The sequence below is a fragment of the Seriola aureovittata genome, chromosome 14 (genome assembly GCF_021018895.1).
Source record: "Seriola aureovittata isolate HTS-2021-v1 ecotype China chromosome 14, ASM2101889v1, whole genome shotgun sequence".
Lineage (NCBI taxonomy): Eukaryota > Metazoa > Chordata > Actinopteri > Carangiformes > Carangidae > Seriola > Seriola aureovittata.
The window spans coordinates 26059047-26077500 of NC_079377.1; the positions used below are offsets into that span (position 1 = coordinate 26059047).

Below are 18454 nucleotides of genomic sequence, written 5' to 3' on the forward strand. Positions count from 1 at the left end.
CATGGACCCAAGTCTGGTTTCAAGTACCTCAGGACCAGGACCTGAACCAGAACCAGGACCTGAACCAGAACCAGAACCAGACTCACTGTGTTGAGCTCAGTGTTGATGTTGGTGGGGTCGTCCCCCCCCAGGACCAGGATCCGGGCCGGCATGTAGCTGGAGTCCTCACTGGCCACCAGGATGGCCAGCTGTCTGTAAACACACAGGTCAAAGGTCAACAGGAGTAATGAGTGATCAGTAACAGTACTGATCAGTATCAGTAACAGTATTGATCAGTTCTACCTGATGACGACTCCCTTGTGCATGTAGATGTTGATGAAGTGAGACCCGGTGCAGCCGTTGGACTCCCAGTATGTTTTGGGGTTCTTGTCGGTCAGCTTGTTCGCTCGATGGTGATTGGACGAAACCTCCACCTTCTCCCAGCACTTATCCTCCTTCAGCTCCACACTGGAACCTGAACACAACACCAGTGACACCAGTTACACCAGCTACAACACATTTTCTACAAGCTTCTTCCATCAGAACAGACAGGGGAACGGACCTTGGCAGAGATTACGGAGGAACACGTCGAAGAAGGGGATGTTGATTGGCTGATGGCTGCGGCGATGCTCCTCGATCTGACCCAACACCATCTGACAGGAAACAGAAAGAGAGCGGGGATGAAGCTTCAGACTGAAAAGATCTTCAGTCTCTGAGCAGCTTCATGAGGGAAGGAGCTTCTCTGCTTCCTCTCTCATCTCCTTTAGGAAACACTGGAGCTTCCTTTACCGAAGGAAAGGAGACATGCCGTCCCACAATGCCTTGCTGCAGCAACATTTAAAACCACAGCAGAGCCACATACATGTAGAAACATCAGAGCAGCTGTTTTTGTCTGATGGACTGAAGCCAGGATCCATAAATATAGAGTCATCCTCTTTCATCAGTCAGGAGTCGTTATGAAGAACGAGCTGATGAATCTATAGTTACATCATCATCATCATCATCATCATCAGAACTAAATACTATAGTCTATACATTAATGTTGTTTCACTGAATCCTCTCATTGTGTAAAGACCTAAACATGAATTTTCTCTAGTTAACACGACAGGAAACTTTAAACTTGTGTCAGAATATAATTTATTCTGTTGCTCAGCTCATTATTTCTATTTAATTATTATTTTACAGCCTCAACTTTCTCTATTTGTGTTTTCCTCTCATGTTTTCTTATTTCAACATTTCATCCTGTTAGTTTTGTTTTAGTGGTTAAAGGAGGATTGATGGTCCACGTGTTATAAAGATGAATCCTCCTTCACATCTTCCTGACCTCATGACTTCTCCATGGAGCTGGAGGAGACGAGGTCAGAGGTTATTCTGACTTGTGACATCAACAGGTGAGGAGCCGAGGGCGCGCTGCTCTCTTACCTGGATACATCCTGCCAGGACGCTGGTGGTCATCTTCTTGTAGAGGCTGGCGTACTTCTCGCAGTCGGTGATGAGGTCTCGCAGCTCGGTGACCAGCAGCAGGTTGGTGCTGTGTTTGTCCAGAGCTTTGACCAGAGCCTCTTTGGTCCCCAGGCGACACATCACCACGGCGTAGTCTTTGTTCAGAGACGCCAGCCGGTACAGGAAGCGGATGAACTGCTGGACCACCTGCGGGACCAATCACAGGAGGTTAACGTACATCAGGCGATGGGGGTGTGTCTCTGTTTCCCGCCTCTGGTGTGTGTGTGTGTGTGTGTGTGTGTGCTCACCTCTCTGTCGTTGATGAAGGCCGTCATGGAGGACAGGCAGGGCTCGATGCTCTCGTGCCACGGCAGCATGTCCTCCTGGTAGTTGTCCAGGAACTTGTTCAGGATCCTTCAGGAACAAAGAACAAAACGCAATCAGATGAGATTCATCACCACGGCAACAACAACATGTGACAGAGAGGTCAGGCTGGGATAGGTCAGTACCTGAGGATGGAGAGCTGTACAGCCCGGTCGGCTCGGTGCTGCTCCATCAGCCGAACCAGATCCTGGTAGGTGTCACGACTGTGAGTCACCTGAACCAATAAACACACAGAGAAAGGCTGATCAATAAGAGGCGATCAATCAGGTTTACTTGTCCTGACCCTGATCAAAGTCCTTTATCAGGTCGTATCTGGTTCTTATATTGAACCTCGATCTGGATTACATCAGAGAAACAACAGCCACAGACTCTGAACCTGACACACCACACACTGAAGGTCGTGGAACTGTGGAGACGATCAGTTTAATTATTGATCTGATGTCAATTTATAGCAGGTGCAGTTTTTATTTTTTATTTTAGAAAAATGTTCATAAAAATCTTTGTTTGTTTCTTTTCACTCTTTATTTTTTATCTTGGTGTATAACAAAAACGTGTGTGTGTGTGTGTGTGTGTGTGTGTGTGTGTGTGTGTGTGTGTGCGCACCTGGCTGCGTTCCTCCTCCAGCTGTGACGTGTCGTCACACAGCAGCTGCTCCAGAGTCTGGATCACCTCTTTAGTGGCCGTCTGCTCCTTCAGACTCACCACCAACATCTGGAGCTCCGTGTCCTTAAGGTCCAGGTGCTCGTGACACTCTGACCACACACACACACACACACACACACACACACACACACACACACACACACAGTGAACACCACAGGTAAACCAGAACACCTGTATGTGTGTCGTCAGTCTTTTCTGACATTTTTAATAATGAATCAACTAATGAATAAAATAATCCTCAGACTCATTGATCTAATTGATCATCAGTGTGACACACTCAGTTTCAGGTCTCAGATCAGTGTGTGTCTCAGGTAACGTTCGTACCTTTGCTCTCCAGCTTGTGCACCATGGAGATGTGGTTGAGGGCGATGATGGCGAGCATGGTCTCAGCCCGGGACAGAGCCAGACACTTCTTGAGGACGGCGGTGACGTCACAGGCCACCAGCTGCTCCGCCAGGCTCTTGTGGTTGGAGATGAGCATGATGATGACGAGCAGGCCGTTACGCACCGACAGCATGCAGCTGCACAGAGGGTCAACAATCAGAACACAGGACGCAGACTGCCAGACACACAAAGACCTGAACCGGGGGCCGTCGGTTACCCTTTCGTCTTCAGCATGAGGTCGATGGCGGCAGGGATGGCTCCCAGCAGGCCTCTGGAGCCTTCGGGCGTGGCCGAGCCGATGCTGGCGAAGATCTCCAGCATCATCTGAGTGCCGGACTCAGAGAGAGGAAGACTGCTGCCAACGCTGCGGAGGTCGTGTTTACTGGCTCCGGTGATGACCTTCAGAGTCTGACGGAGGAAACGACAGTACAGGTCATAACTCTGCTGCTGATTGGTCTGTGATGTGTGATGTCATAACTCTGACTGAACTAAACGTCAGTGGACGTGTGGGAGCCGTCTCACCGCGAGCGCCAGCTGCTGGACGTGTGTGACGGAGGAGAACTCCTGCATGCAGGACAGGATGGCTTTGACTCCGCCCTCCGTGGCGAAGGAAACCCTCCACTCGTATTTGAGCATGAGTAGGTGAGTGAGTCTGAGCGAGCTGATGACCACGTCTTTAGAGGACGAGCCCAGCAGCTCCACCAGCAGCTTCAGCACCTTGTCCCTGTGACAGGAAACACATCAGAGACACTGCACAGACCCCCCCCCCCAGCTCCGTGTACTTCCTGGAACACGCCCCCTGATAAGCCACGCCCCCTCTCTGTGCCGGTGTCTCACCGTATGGTCTGGGCGGAGTCGCTCCTCATGGAGTTCTTCTCCTGGGACCCCTTCTCCTCCAGCAGCCTGGTGATGAAGAGGACACCGGCCAGCTGCTGGGCCTGGTCCGAGCCCCCCCCCCCCTTCTTCAGGATGTCCACGACCTCGCCCAGCTTCTCCAGCGCCGTCTTCTTCCCCTGGACCCGCGGGTTGTTGAACACTGCAGGGAGGACGGGACAGAGGAGGTCAGACACCTCAGCTGGATCCGAACGTTAGCGCCGACATGGTGTTTTCATCGTCATGGTGACACGAACAATGTTGGTAAAAACATGAAGCAATGAAGAAAATATACAGAAAGAATGTTTTTAAAAACCTGGTGAACGACAGGAAGAACTAAAGATAATTAAAGAGACAGACGGTGAATCTACAAGTGAGAGTTTCAAAAGGTCGAAAACCAAAGACAAAATCACAATTAGACGTTTTATTTGTTCATCAAAAACAATGAAGTTGGAGCATAAACACCATGATGTCATCAGTCCGGTCACATGACATAAGGTCGTGTTACAACAACAAACAACTCATAGTTTTAAAAAGATGTTGGGTTCATGAAATAATGAGGAAGTTTAATGACAGAAGAATCTAAAATTATATATATAAATATATATATACACACATATATATACACACACTGTATATCCCCTCACTTGTCCCTCACCTTTCATCTTGTCCTCCAGGTCGTCGGGGTATTTGCTGTCGTCCTCTGTCGGCAGCTCGCTCTCCGTCTCCGAGCTGCTGATTCCTGAATCTGAAGAAATCTCCTTCTTTGCTTTCTTGGAGACGGAGGCCATCGCTGAGGAAGAGGAGGCCGAGGCCGCCGATGAAGACGAGGAGCTCTGTGCGCTGCCTCCTCCTCCTGCTCCTCCTCCTCCCAAACCAGAGGAGCCCAGAGAGCTTTCAGCTGGAAGACAAACACAGTGAGAACTGAGGCTGTTGGACGGACACAGAAAGTTGCGTCTGGTGTCTCTGTCCTCACCCAGCAGCTCCTCGTCCTCCAGACATCCTCCTCCTCTCCTCAGGTAGTGTTTGGAGAAGGCGTGGGAGCAGAGGAGGTCGCTGAGACACGACGACGGCAGCTTCTGCTTCAGGTAGTGCAGCAGCTTCTTCGCCACGTCTCCGGGGACAGACAGGCTGATGAGAGACGAGTCGTCCAGCTCACCGTCCTGACGCCGCACAGAGGGAAGCAGAGTGTTAACACCTGGTCTGTGTCTGTTGACCCGGCCTCAGTTTCCCAGCATGCCTCCTGGTGTGTGTGTGTGTTACCTGGTCGTCGAGGCTCTGCAGCAGGACGCCGTTCACCTCCTGCTGCTGTTTGGGCTCCAGCTTCTTGATGAAGAAGAGGATCTCCCACCACTCCGCTCTGCTCAGCGCCGCCGGCTCCGCCTGCAGACCCTCCGACAGGTAGGGCAGCGAGTAGAGACCGCCGGGGGGCTTGGAGAAGAACGTCTGACTCACTGGGGGACGAGAGGAGGAGGAGGAAGTAGTAGGAGGAGAAACTCTTCCAGACAGGTGCGCAGACAGGTGAGCCGTGTTACCTGCGGTGAGTTTGAGGGTCTCTGTGAGAGACGAGGCTTTCTCCTGCGTCTCCTTCTCCGCCTGGCTGCTGCTGCCGCTGCCCAGGATCTCCACCATGTGCCAGTGGACCCAGTAGGTCCTGGACAGGGAGTTCCAGTACACCTGAACACACACACACACAGTTATTAAATATATGGAGTAGTTTTCTCTCTCTCTCTCTCTCTCTCTCTCGATTCTCATCCGCCATCTTTGCTACTGACGTCTGGAGTCACATCACTGAATTGGACATTCCTATTGGCTCCAGTGTGTGATGTCACAGCCAATGAGAGTGTCCGATTCTGAGGTTCCACAGTTTAACTGTGAGCTCAGCGTGAGGATGAAATCAGACAGCAGCCAGATGTTTAGAGAAAGACGATGAGCACCTGTCTGTCTGTCTGTCTGTCTGTCTGTCTGTCTGTCTGTCACAGTTCACAGCTTTTATCTCTGAATAAAGAATAAAGTGGAGCTGTATTCAGTCTTTACTGAGTGACAGAAATAATGATCTGAGGTCGTGCTGATTCTGGATCTGTGCAGCACTTAGTGAAACTTTTAAAAAGGAGAAAGTGTTAAAGTAAGGTCTGCATCTGGATCAGTCTCACCTGAACAGGTGGCGAGCCGTCGTTGCTGTAGCGAAACTCTCCTTCGTCGCCGGCGCTCACCTCCTCGTAGTCCTCCAGCATGCGGACCATCATGCCGCTCTTCAGGTTGTCCTGAACGTACTCCACGTAGGCGGAGCGGCTGGCGAAGTCGGAGCGTGTTTTGAATCCGTTTCCCGTCTTCTTCTTCGGTGGTGTGGCTGCAGGTGCCGCGACGACGGAGTTGACCGGGAGGACGATGGGGGAGGCGCAGAATCGAGGCTGGAAGATGGACCTCAGGACGGGACGGGACGCCTCCTCCACCTGCTCCTCCCCGCAGAACCCGCCTCCTCCGGGGTGGTGGGCGGAGCCGGCGGGGGGCTGGCGGTTCCGGTCCCAGCCCATCACCCGGACCAGCTCCGAGATCAGGTTGGCCATCGCCATGGTGAAGTCGAACTCCCGCTGCATCCGCAGGTGCTCCGTCTGGTGGGCGGCGCTGGAGGAGGAGGTGGAAGCGGGGGAGGGGCTGGCGTCCTGTCTGTCGGAGCTGGAGTCCGCCCCCGCTGTGTTGAGTTTGTCCATCAGAGACGTGACGCACAGGTAACGCTTGACCAGAGAGAAGAGCAGCTTCCCAGGAATCTGAGCACAGACAGGAAACATTAAATATCAAGAAAATATTCAGCTCAGAACGACTGAATTGTTTCTGTCTGAAACGTTCGTTATAAAAAATACAATAATCAATAATAATTAAAACAGATTAAAGTCCCATCTCCTCTTGGCTCAGGTAAAAACAGAGTCTGAGTGAAGCTGGACTCCAGACATCTTCTACATCACAGTCCACTTCAGACTGGACTAATCTGGTGAACTGGCCCTTTAAGACTCGTCTGCAGTGTCCTGGTTCAGGCCTCTCACAGGTGTGAGTACGTGTTTACCTGCGGCAGGTGAATCCCCTCGAAGGAGATGCCGTGCTCCTCTGACGACGTGGTCTCAGCGAACAGCTCCAGCAGCGTGTAGCGGTTGTCGAAGTCCATGTGCTGCTCGATGCCGTCCTGCTGACTGAGGGACAGGAGGACGTAGGCTCGACTTCCTGCGGAGGAGACGGGAGGAGACACCGTCACACCTGGACGTCACACCTCTGCCCTCACCTGTCTGTTACTGTCACGTCCTCGTCTCTCAGATCAAAGTCTCTTTAACAGAGCTAAGTATGAATCATTACACGCTTTAACCTGTATAACACTGCTGCTTATACACAACATTTAGATATATATAATATAAACCTTATGTTTGTAATTTACTATGTTATTTACTTATTTGTTTTTTTATTTATTTGTTTGTTGATGACACGTCAAAAAATTGAAGCCTGATTTAAAAAACAAAACAAAAACAACAAATATTAATTATTATTTCTGATGAGACACGACAAAGAAAACTGAAAATATATGAATGTTTTTCTGACTTCCTGTTTGAAAATGAAAACGATGAATCAGTGACTGAACTCAACAGTAAACCTTTGTGAGCTGCAGCGCCCCCCTCAGGAGCAGGACTGACGGTGAACTGCAGGCTGGGTCACAGGGAGAGGCAGCAGCTTTAAAACCACAGTGAAGCGAGGTCTCACTCCGACACAAATTACTGAGCGGCACATTCAACCATTAAAGTCCACATCAAACAGTGTGTTGAGAGCATGGAGCCTCGTGCACATCATGGCCAAAAGTATGTGGACACGGTCTGGGTCTGACTTGCTTCTTAGTGTTTGTGTCTTTCCTGCTTTAACATGATTTCAGGACCTTTGCTCCATTTAAATGGAATTAACTGCCGTCAACTGGACACTTACATTTCTCTTAGAGATTTTAAATCTTTATTATTTGATGTATTTTGTGATTATTGAGATTGTTTTCTGTAGTTCTTTCTTCTTCTCAGGTCTCTCTTGAAGAAGACTTTAATCTCACTGAGACAGTGTATTTGTATGGGTATATATTTACGTAGGTATTTGTGTGTATGTTTAGAATTTTATCGCTTTCTTTCACTTTTATTTCATTCTCAATTTAATGATTCATTATTTGATATTGAGATTATATTAATATTGTTATTGACATTTTGATGTCTAATTTAAATGATTGTGATTTGGAAACATGTTGAAAATGTCATTGCCAATAAAGTTGAATTGAATTGAATTGACTGATTAGACTCATCAGTTTAATTTCACTGTAAACGCCTCGTGGTTTCAGTTCCCTCCCTGAGTGAAGGTCTGTGACGGACTCTCAACTTCCTCTGAGAGGATTCAAACAGGAAGGAAGAACAATGAGAAAAAGTCTGACAGGTTTCTGCTTGTTTTCAGGTGACTTCCTCCCTCTCTGCTGTGCGTGTCATCGACAGGTGAACCCGAGTCTGTACGAGGTCACCAGGTCACCTGCTGAACACGTCTGGACACGATATCTCAGTGACACCTCGATGGAACGTAAAAACATTCACTACGGCTCAAGGATGAACTGATTAGATTTTAGTCGCTAAAGGTCAAAGGTCGAAGTTCAAAGGTCACGTGACCTCACAAAACAGGATTTTAGCCAGAACTCAAGACTTCAAATAACAATTATGAGAAAATTTCAGACAAATGTTTCATATTTTCTGACTGTGGATGAACAGGAAGTGACCTGGAACTAGTCTGAGCGGCGGAGGGATACGACCACGAGGAGGTGACTCTAGTTCTGCACTGAAACAATAAAAATAGACTGAACTGAGCTTCATCAGTTTTGTTTGACAGCAGCTGCTTCATTCAGCTCCAGCTGATGATGAATGAGCCGATTCTTCGTCTCCTTGTTGCTAAGAGACAAAAGGAAAAGAGAGCCTTCGTTGTGAGGACGAGGATGATGATGTCATTTCCTGGTGAACAGGCGACAGTCCTCGCCTCTGCATCAATCTGACCGACTTCCTGTTTGGTCCAGTTTGTCTTGGAGCTGACAGAGACAATGGAGACGAACATGAACTGATTCAGGTTCCATGGCGTCAGACGTGACGGTGTTTCAAATAGATAATCAATAATAATCACCCCAATGTCAGTTCATCGCCATGGAAACACACAAGGTTTCACCTCACAGGTCATTTCATCCCCTCGCAGACTTTACGTGATGACAGTGAACACATCACTGGACTGGTGCGAGTGACGAGGCTCAGTCCACGCTCGTTATCATTAACAAACAGTGACAAAGAGCTCGGTAACCTGGCAACATAACAAACCATCAAACACGTAACTAGAGTATTGATCAGAGCTCAGGTGAATATTGATACCGATCAGCTCGACACCGAGCTGCTACTTCAAAATGAATCTGCGCTCAACTGAGGATCTCTGCAGCGGGTGGCTCCACCCACTTCACCCCCCCCCCCCGTCCAGTCACACTGTGACTCACTGCGCAGCTGAAATCCTATTGGTTTGAAATGTTTTTTTTAATGATTTCTCCCTATTTCCAGTTAAACTGACACACGTCTGAGTCAGAGTGAGACCTCTCCTCTGGGCTCATGTCTTCAGACTGAGCGCTGTGTGTGAACAGTGAGTCTGCTCTGTGTGACGTGGATCTACAACCAGGCTGGTGCCTTTGTTTCCGGCACCGAGCCCTGATGACTCATGGGAAAAACTCTCAGCTGCTCCTCCTCAGGATTTTCTCCACATATGACCGGAGAACAGGCGGCGACGGAGGCCGGGGAGGGAGGGAGGGGTTTTCTTTTGGCATTATTTGAAAAGTAAAAGTTTGATCCAGCTTCGATCAGAGTCCAGCTGTGTGTGAGTCTCCACGGTGCAGACTGACTGTCTGTCAGTGTCAATGTCAACCGTCTGACAAAGAGAAGAAAAGAAAGTTCAAACCCAGAGACCCGTGAAGCTGCTTCACAGTCACTTCTCTTTTATTCTCCTCCACCTCTGATCCGTCTCTGCGTTCTGAGAACAGACTGAATCTCAGAGTCCTGAGGACAAACAGGTCTGATGTAGCAAAAATCCTCTGGTCTGTACTGGACTGTCCTGGTCTGTACTGGTCTGTACTGGTCTGTACTGGACTGTACTGGACTGTACTGGACTGTCCTGGACTGTACTGGACTGTACTGGACTGTACTGGTCTGTCCTGGTCTGTCCTGGACTGTCCTGGACTGTCCTGGTCTGTCCTGTACTGGTCTGTACTGGTCTGTACTGGTCTGTCCTGGACTGTACCGGTCTGTCCTGGTCTGTCCTGTACTGGACTGTACTGTACTGGTCTGTACTGGTCTGTCCTGGACTGTCCTGGACTGTACTGTACTGGTCTGTCCTGGTCTGTACTGGACTGTACTGGACTGTACTGGACTGTACTGGACTGTACTGTACTGGTCTGTCCTGGACTGTCCTGGACTGTACTGGACTGTACTGGTCTGTCCTGGACTGTCCTGGTCTGTCCTGTACTGGTCTGTACTGGTCTGTACTGGTCTGTACTGGTCTGTCCTGGACTGTACCGGTCTGTCCTGGTCTGTCCTGTACTGGTCTGTACTGGTCTGTACTGGTCTGTCCTGGACTGTACCGGTCTGTCCTGGTCTGTCCTGGTCTGTCCTGTACTGGTCTGTACTGGACTGTACTGGACTGTACTGGTCTCACTGGTTTCACAGAGACAGACTCTGTGTCTTAAATATCACAAACAGACTTCAGAGAGACGGAGTCTGAATTCATCTGCTGAATAAAGCTGTTTAGCTCTTGAATATCTAAAGCTGGACTGTGGTGCAATGAATTCTGGGTAAATTAAGACTGTTTTCAATATTTAAAAAATGGCCGACAGAGGAACTTCATTTACCCTCGGCAGAACATGTTTGTCTTTGGGAAGAATTTAGTTAGAGGACGATTTACTTTGAAAATTCAACAAAGAGTGAAACAATAAAAACAAAAATGGCCGCCGTTTCTAGAAACTCTTTCCCTTCTCTTCGCTCTCTCCATAACAACGTCAGCAAGCCACAAATTAGGAGCCATGTTTTCCTGTTTCTTGTTGGGTGTTACTGGTCATTGCAGGTGTCATTGACTGTTACCATGGTAACATTAGTCTTAGACACCTTTCCTCCAGACTACCTCAGGTCTAAGTCTCCCGGTTCCTGATCCTCACTGCAGCAGCTGAGACACCGAGCTGCACACGTTACTGTCGTTCCTTCATTTCCACGTTTGTGTCTCTGTCACTTTGGTTCAGTGGCTGAAATTAAAACTCAGTTTGGACAAAGTTTAATGAAGAAGATCCGGGTCCGGGACTCGAGTCTTGATCAAGTGTTTCTGATCCTTTAATCCAGAGTATCAGCTGATCCACTCCCACACCTGACCCACTGAACAGCTGCAGACACCAAATCTGACACAAAGAAGATCCTGATTCAAGACGCAGTGATCAGGTTAAATGAGCATTGTGACAGAGATCCTGTGGAGAGAAGACGTCTCACGCTGTTGGAGATGTCGGGACTACAAAAACACCCAGTGACGTTACAGAGTGAGGCTTTCTAATACGTCACAAACAAAAATTACGACTTTATTCTCATAGTTTCAGATTGTTTCCTCAGTGTGTCGATTCTCCGTCGTAGGTTTCTGAGTGAGTGAACATGAATCCATGGTGAACGTGAGAAGCTGCTGTCTGAAGGTTTTATAACTCAGATCCTCTGCTTAATCAATGTCAAACTTTATTGGCTGAGGTGGAGCTCAGCGAGGGGTCAGGTGTTGACACTGTTACTTAGGAATGGCTCGGTGCAGAAACATTCGGCCTCTGGACCTTTGGACCCAGTTGCCCAACACAAACACAGACAACAGAGGAGACGTCTCACTGTGATGATGTCACAGTTTTCCCTCCTCACAGTCTGGACTCGAGCTGCAGAGAGCAGCAGTGCAGCTGCAGGGAGGACCTGATCCGGAGGTTTCTGTCAGTCCTGCACAGAACTTCAGGACCAAACAGAGGGTCACATGACTGACGAAGACCCGTGTCTCATCAGGTCTGAACGTTAACAGCTGATTAGAGATGATGATCATTTCTCAGAGAACAGCTGAGAGGAAACAGCTGAGTTATCAGTGTCTGCTGGACCAGCTATGGACTGCAAACACCACATCTGTCTGAGACGTCCACACCATCATCATCATCATCACTATCATCTTCATCACCATCACCATCTTCATCATCACCACCATCATCACCACCATCATCACCACCATCATCACCACCATCTTCATCATCACCATCATCACCATAATCATCATCATCACCATCATCTTCATCATCACCATCATCATCATCAAGCTGCTTCTGTTTGTTACACAGCAGCTGGAGGTCTGAGTGACTTACGTCTCTGCGTCATGTGTTTGTTGATGAATTAATATCGGATGATATATATCAATATATATATATATATATATATATATATATATAGATAAATTGATATATATCTATATATATTTAAAAAACTGACCGAGGTAAACACGTGTGGTTTTAATAGACACCTGTCAGCCAATCAGAGAGCTGGATTCTTCCTGGTCGTTGAATATATTTAGAATAAATTCAAATGATAGTTTCAGACAGTTTGTTAATAATAATATAATAATAATAATTATAATATAATATAATATAATAATACCTTACTGATCATTTACATATCTGATTTAATTTATGAACTTTGTTCTCAGGTTTTCATCTTGTTATAGTTTTTGTTTTAAACAGACATTATATATCTTGTTTATGTTGTGTCTATAGTTTAAATCTCTCAGTTTTCAAAATAAGAGTTTCACAGTACAGCGAGACTTACTTGGACAAGCGCGCTTGTGTGTGTGTCTGTTTGTGTGTGTGTGTGTGTGTGTGTGTGTGTGTGTGTGTGTCATGTATTGTATTATTGTGTAGGAGCCTTGGCAGCAGCTGTGTGCAACGCTCTGTTGTGATGTGATCGATAACGTTTTGCCGTTACCTGCGTCATGCGAGGCGAGCGCTCGCAGCATCTTCCCGGCGCTGCGTCTGGTCTGCGTCTCCTTGTTGCAGAGCAGCTCCATCAGCAGGTTGAGGGCGCCGGTCTCCTTGAAGACGCCGACCAGCGAGCCAATGCCGGCGTAGGCGCTCAGCACGTGGATGGTGTGTGTGATGCTGATGGAGAAGTCGCTCTTCTTGGCCATCTGCTTCCGGGCTCGACGCACCAGGTTCTTCACGTCCTCCTTCATGTCCGACAGCTCCACCTCGTCGAAGGTGACGTCCGCCGGGAACTCTCCGCCGCTCCTCTGGCCTCCGTCTACCGCATCGCCGTCCTGCTGCAGCTCCTGCGGCTGCAGGGGGCGCTGTGAGTCCGTTTTCCTCTTGCCCAGCAGAGTGGGGCAGTTGGCGTACACGTCCTCCGTCGACATCCACATCAGGATGTTCTCCGGTTTGATTTCTCCTGACGTGGAGCTGCCGGACCCCCCCACCCCGGAGCTGCCGCTGCCGGTCCCACCCGCCTCGCTGGCTCCGCCACCAGGGCTGGAGCCGTCGTCGATGGTGACGAGGCACCAGCGAATCAGGTACTCCGTCTGGCCGTCGTGGGTGCGGCGCTGGCGGATCAGCTCCTCGGGATACGCCTGCAACCGCGGGCCGAGCTGGACCAGCAGGTTCCCATTGCGGCGTTCGCCCACCATGGTTGCTAAGGAGACAGAGGACACAGAGGAGGAGACATCAGAGAAGACATCAAAGGACAGATCAGAAGAGGAGACAGAAGAGAAGGAGACGTTAGAGGAGACAGATGAGAAGGAGACATCAGAGGAGAAAGAGACATCAGAGGAGACAGATGAGAAAGAGACATTAGAGGAGACAGATGAGAAGGAGACATCAGAGGAGAAGGAGACATCAGAGGAGACAGAGGAAAAGGAGACATCAGAGGAGACAGAGGAGAAGGAGACATCAGAGGAGACAGAGGAGAAGGAGACATCAGAGGAGAAGGAGACATCAGAGGAGACAGAGGAGAAGGAGACATCAGAGGAGACAGAGGAGAAGGAGACATCAGAAGAGAAGGAGACATCAGAGGAGAAGGAGACATCAAAGGACAGATCAGAAGAGGAGACAGAGGAGAAGGAGACATCAGAGGAGACAGAGGAGAAGGAGACATCAGAGGAGACAGAGACATCAGAAGAGAAGGAGACATCAGAGGAGACAGATGAGAAAGAGACATTAGAGGAGAAGGAGACATCAAAGGACAGATCAGAAGAGGAGACAGAGGAGAAGGAGACATCAGAGGAGACAGAGGAGAAGGAGACATCAGAGGAGACAGAGGAGAAGGAGACATCAGAGGAGACAGAGGAGAAGGAGACATTAGAGTACAGATCAGAGAAGGAGATAGCAAGGAAACAAGAGACAGGAGAGGACGGAGGAGACCAATCTATAATCAATATAAAAATCTACAGATCAATTGATAATAAAAACAATTATTAGTTATTTATTCTTCTGGAAACTGTCGCATAGAAACTTTGTTCAAACTTGAAAATGTTTTTCAATCTTCTTCACACTGTCTAACTCAGCTGACATGTAAATGAACTTTAAATGAGTGACATCACCTGACACTTTCACTTCACTCACTGCTTACATTTTATTTTACCTTTCCCAAAAACACACACCTCTACTGATCCCAGAAACATCGTGTTACAGTTAGTTTAAACCGTGTAGAAACAGAGCCAGCTACATTTACTTAGATTGTCCGACCCTGTCCTTCCTGCCTCCAGCTCAGGTCCAAACCCCGGGACAACCTGGGATCTGGACCCGTTAATAAAGTCCTGTTACCCGGTCTAACTCTGGTCCACAGCTGTGGAGTTTAGCCGAAAAAGACCCCCGGTGTGTCACACTGTTAAATGAAGTTTTCATTTTCGGTTTACTGACGCATGGTTCCTCTTTAAGGGCTGAGCGGCATGAGCTGCTGCTGGGCGTGTTGGCCATCGTCAGCAGGGCTCCGTCTAATACCCGGTGAAACTCTGACTAACTACTGGGTCCGTGCTGCTCATGAGTGGCCGAAACCTCACACGAGAGCAATGACACCACCATACTGTCATTTATTAAATACCGGCGTAACTGTTACTGACATTACGTAGTTATTATTGACGCAGTTAGCTTGCTAAGGGTTATGTAGTTGGTCATCCTCAGTAAATAGCCCTGCCCGTGATGTGGTAACGTTACCTGAACGCAACAGATAAGCTAACCACAGCTGCTAACGTTAGCAGTGTCTTCTAAATCTGTGTTTTTTAGCTCACCTTAGCAGGTAACTTCTGCCCACTTCAACAGAACAACTACGTCTTTATCTCGTTAGCTAGCTAACTACTTGACTGGTTCACATAACCGACTTGTTCATTGGTTAAGTCGTTAATTATAGCTAGCCATATGCACGGCGTACATGAACGTCACACCAAACTCCGTTTCAAAATCTTCAGATTTTAGGTAACGTTGACTATTAGCCACGATAAAATGTCATTAAAAAATCAATTAAGACAAATTAAGGATTGTAGGAGAATCTTCTGGTAAATTCGGCTCGTACACACTGAAGTTAATCTAGATAAAAGTCAACTTCTGTACTTTAGAGTCCACTTCACGGTCACCTTCTGCGCGCTGACGCTAACATTATTTAATTTGACAATATTGTTAAAACAGTTTTTAAAGTTAATCCTCTATTGGATTAGGTGTTGTTTGAATGGTTGGGTGTAAACCGAATTGAAGCGTGTATCCGGTCTACTTCTAAAACATCTAAAATACAATGTTAGGGTTAATATGTTATTGTTTTTGAGTATATTTATGCTTAATTAGCGGGTTTTTAAAGGCAGTTTGGTGCGTCACTCCCTCGGTACAAGCGTTCGGCACATCTCGGGATGAACTCTGTGTACAGTAACTATGGATGTCAGCGCTGAGGAGCCGGGGTGGGCCTGCCCAGCTCCCCGCCCGGGTCAGGCAGGAAGGCGGCTACGCTGACACACACTCCGGCCCGAATAAACAGCTCCAGGGCAGGTGAGTGCGGCTTACCTGCCGTGTCACAGACTTTCCCCTTGGTTACTGTCTTCCCCCTCAAGCGCTGTTTTCTCTTCCGCCCTAACGTGTCGTTTCCCAGCCTGCTCGTGTTTGTTTTCTCGTTATCCACCGGAGGTCCGTGCTGTTGGATGCGCATTTGCGCACAGTGACAGGAACAGCATCACGAGCGACTTCTTCTTCTGCGTCTACCTCTGATTCCTTCTTCTTCGTCGTGTTAATTGGCGGATCACAAACCACTATAAAACGTGCATACCGCCCCCTGCTGTTTCAGCTCATATGAACATCGTGTAAAAACATACAATAACAGTACTATTCCTACTTTATTTATAATATTCTTTATCATTATTTGTTCCACTTGTAAAATCTTTACTGGGATATTCTTATATCTGAAGATAACCGGGAAAAATTTGGAATGTACCTTCCAAATCTTTACCTTATATCTATTATTTTAAAAAAAATCTTGTAAATAAGAATTTGTTCTTTAATGTCTAGTCTGGTAAAATAAAGGTAATATAAAAATAATATATATAAAATAGATATATTTATTGTAATTTTCTTGTCCTCTTTGATACTACAACATTATTGTGGTGTATTAGTTGTGTTGTTTTACATTATTGCATTATTATTGCATACATTATTAAGTTGATTTATCAATTAATTAATTGAAAGAAAATGAATTGGCAATAATTTTGATTGATTGATTTGAGTAATTGTTTTAAAGGGAACATTTTTCAGCTTCTCATGAACATTTGCCACTTTTCTATGAAAATGTTTTTTTTTTTAAGTTCTCAATTTGAATATGTTAATGTGATATTTTTCACAGTTTTGTGTCTGACATTTTATTCACTGAACAATCAGTCTAATTAAACAAAATGAAAGTCTCACATGTTTTGATAATGAGAATAATTGTTGGTGAAAGCCTCACAGTTCCCCATAGGTTATAGGTTTTCTGTTAATTTCATAACTTGACACAAAAATTTGATTTAATAAAACAAAACTTTATAACAAATCAGTGACAAATAATTCAGGTATTAAATCCAGGTTCTGAAACAGAGAACCAGAAGACCAGAACCATGAGGGGGAGGACGAGACCTGAGGCACATGAAATAATGTAAACATATATTTATGTGACGTTTATTACAAACGTTTATGACGTTTATGAGATGGTTTGAGTGCTGTCCTGTCAGGTGTTTTACAGTGCAGTGAACCTGTCTGTTAGGAGTGTTCCACTGAAATAAACCTGTGGAGGTGCAGGGGCGTGTCCTGACCAGCAGAGGGCGCTGATGATCCACAGCTGAGCAGGATTTTCACACATGATGAAACAAGTGGGGAAAAGCAACAACATCTCCTCCTCCACACTCCTTTAATCACATGTGATCTATCAGACACCAGAGATCAATACATTTGATTTAACATCAATGTGAGGTGACAACCAATCAGACAGGAGAGAAGAAGACACACTTAGTTCTTAGTGGTGAAGAGTAACCGAGTACTTTTAGTCCAGTACTGTACGTTACTGTAGTATTTACATTTGAAGATACTTGATACTTTTCCTTGAAGTTCATCTGACAGACAGACATGTTGTGTTGTGACATACGTCATATACGTGTTGTATTTTGTAAATAAAAACTAAAGTGAATTAGTCGATGTTGACACCTGATCAGCTGATTCAGTTTTAACAGGTGAAGAATCATATTTTTATTTCACTTCATCATGAAGCTCTGAGGGGATTTAGGACCATGGGGAGGGAATCACTGTTGCTATTCACACACAAACACACACACACACACACACACACACACACACACACACACACACACACCTCCTCTGTATTCAGCGCACATGCCTCCTCCTCCGTGTAGAAACCCTCCACAGTCTGTACACTTAGTAGCTGATGCTCTCTCTCTCTCTCTCTCTCTCTGTCTCTCTCCTCTCTCTCTCTCTCTCTCTCTCTCTCTCTCTCTCTCTCTCTCTCTCTCTCTCTCTCTCCCTCTCTCTCTCTCTCTCTCTCTCTCTCTCTCTCTCTCTCCCTCTCTCTGTCTCCCTCCTCCTCCTCCTCTTCTTCTTCTCCATCACTTCTCTGCAGGAGAATCATCCTCCGACCAGACGGACACCTGCCTGCCCGCCTGCCTCTCTCCTCTCTCGGCTCTCTGCCTCGGACCACCGGACCTTCTCTCCGGGACTATTCTGGCTCTCTCACGCGGCTCAGAGCGCACTGAGATTCGGCTGGAGGACGGAGGAGGGGTCGGTGTGTGGAGCCTGGACGTATAGATAGATGGATGGATGTATGCAGGGGCTCGTGTCTCACCTTGGGGAGGTGAGTATGTGTGCGCGTGCGCGCGTGCGCCCATTCGTCCTCTCGTGATCACAGGACATATCTAACATCACTGGGATGACGTCAGAGCCGGTGACACTGTCGATATTCAGTTTCACAGGTTGATGAGATTTTAGACACATCTATGGGCTGTGTGTGTGTGTGTGTGCGTGCGCGTGCGCGTGTTGGGGGGTGGGAGGAGGGGGTGGATTTCCATGCAGCTTTGAAGCTCAGCTTTATCTTTAATGTGCCTGGATTATTTTATTTTGACGAATGAGCTGCAGGTTTAAGAGAAAAACAGG

The 18454-nt window shown here is 47.3% G+C and overlaps 2 protein-coding genes across 5 annotated transcripts in view; one reads left to right on the forward strand and one right to left on the reverse strand.

Annotated features, from left to right (window-relative positions):
• Nucleotides 1–16018, reverse strand: part of LOC130181041 (cullin-9) — a 32099-nt gene extending 16081 nt beyond the window's left edge. For 2 of the 4 annotated variants that reach the window (XM_056394777.1, XM_056394775.1), the window contains exons 1-18: nucleotides 15833–16018; nucleotides 12780–13478; nucleotides 6788–6942; nucleotides 5880–6494; nucleotides 4990–5403; nucleotides 4703–4889; nucleotides 4385–4627; nucleotides 3691–3889; nucleotides 3376–3577; nucleotides 3071–3261; nucleotides 2794–2990; nucleotides 2410–2558; nucleotides 1932–2020; nucleotides 1731–1836; nucleotides 1402–1629; nucleotides 542–632; nucleotides 283–454; nucleotides 87–192 (exon numbers count right to left, since the gene is read on the reverse strand). In XM_056394777.1, the coding sequence (XP_056250752.1) occupies nucleotides 87–192; nucleotides 283–454; nucleotides 542–632; nucleotides 1402–1629; nucleotides 1731–1836; nucleotides 1932–2020; nucleotides 2410–2558; nucleotides 2794–2990; nucleotides 3071–3261; nucleotides 3376–3577; nucleotides 3691–3889; nucleotides 4385–4627; nucleotides 4703–4889; nucleotides 4990–5403; nucleotides 5880–6494; nucleotides 6788–6942; nucleotides 12780–13478; nucleotides 15833–15974 (4185 nt within the window). In that variant the 5' untranslated portion in view covers nucleotides 15975–16018. The remainder of the gene's footprint in view (nucleotides 1–86; nucleotides 193–282; nucleotides 455–541; nucleotides 633–1401; nucleotides 1630–1730; nucleotides 1837–1931; nucleotides 2021–2409; nucleotides 2559–2793; nucleotides 2991–3070; nucleotides 3262–3375; nucleotides 3578–3690; nucleotides 3890–4384; nucleotides 4628–4702; nucleotides 4890–4989; nucleotides 5404–5879; nucleotides 6495–6787; nucleotides 6943–12779; nucleotides 13479–15832) is intronic. The other 2 variants (XM_056394779.1, XM_056394778.1) reach the window with 2 other exon arrangements.
• A 1856-nt stretch (nucleotides 16019–17874) lies between these two features.
• LOC130180930 (synapse differentiation-inducing gene protein 1) overlaps nucleotides 17875–18454 on the forward strand; it is a 14634-nt gene continuing 14054 nt past the window's right edge. Inside the window, exon 1 of the mRNA XM_056394589.1 lies at nucleotides 17875–18155. The gene's annotated coding sequence lies outside the window, so the exon portion shown is untranslated. The remainder of the gene's footprint in view (nucleotides 18156–18454) is intronic.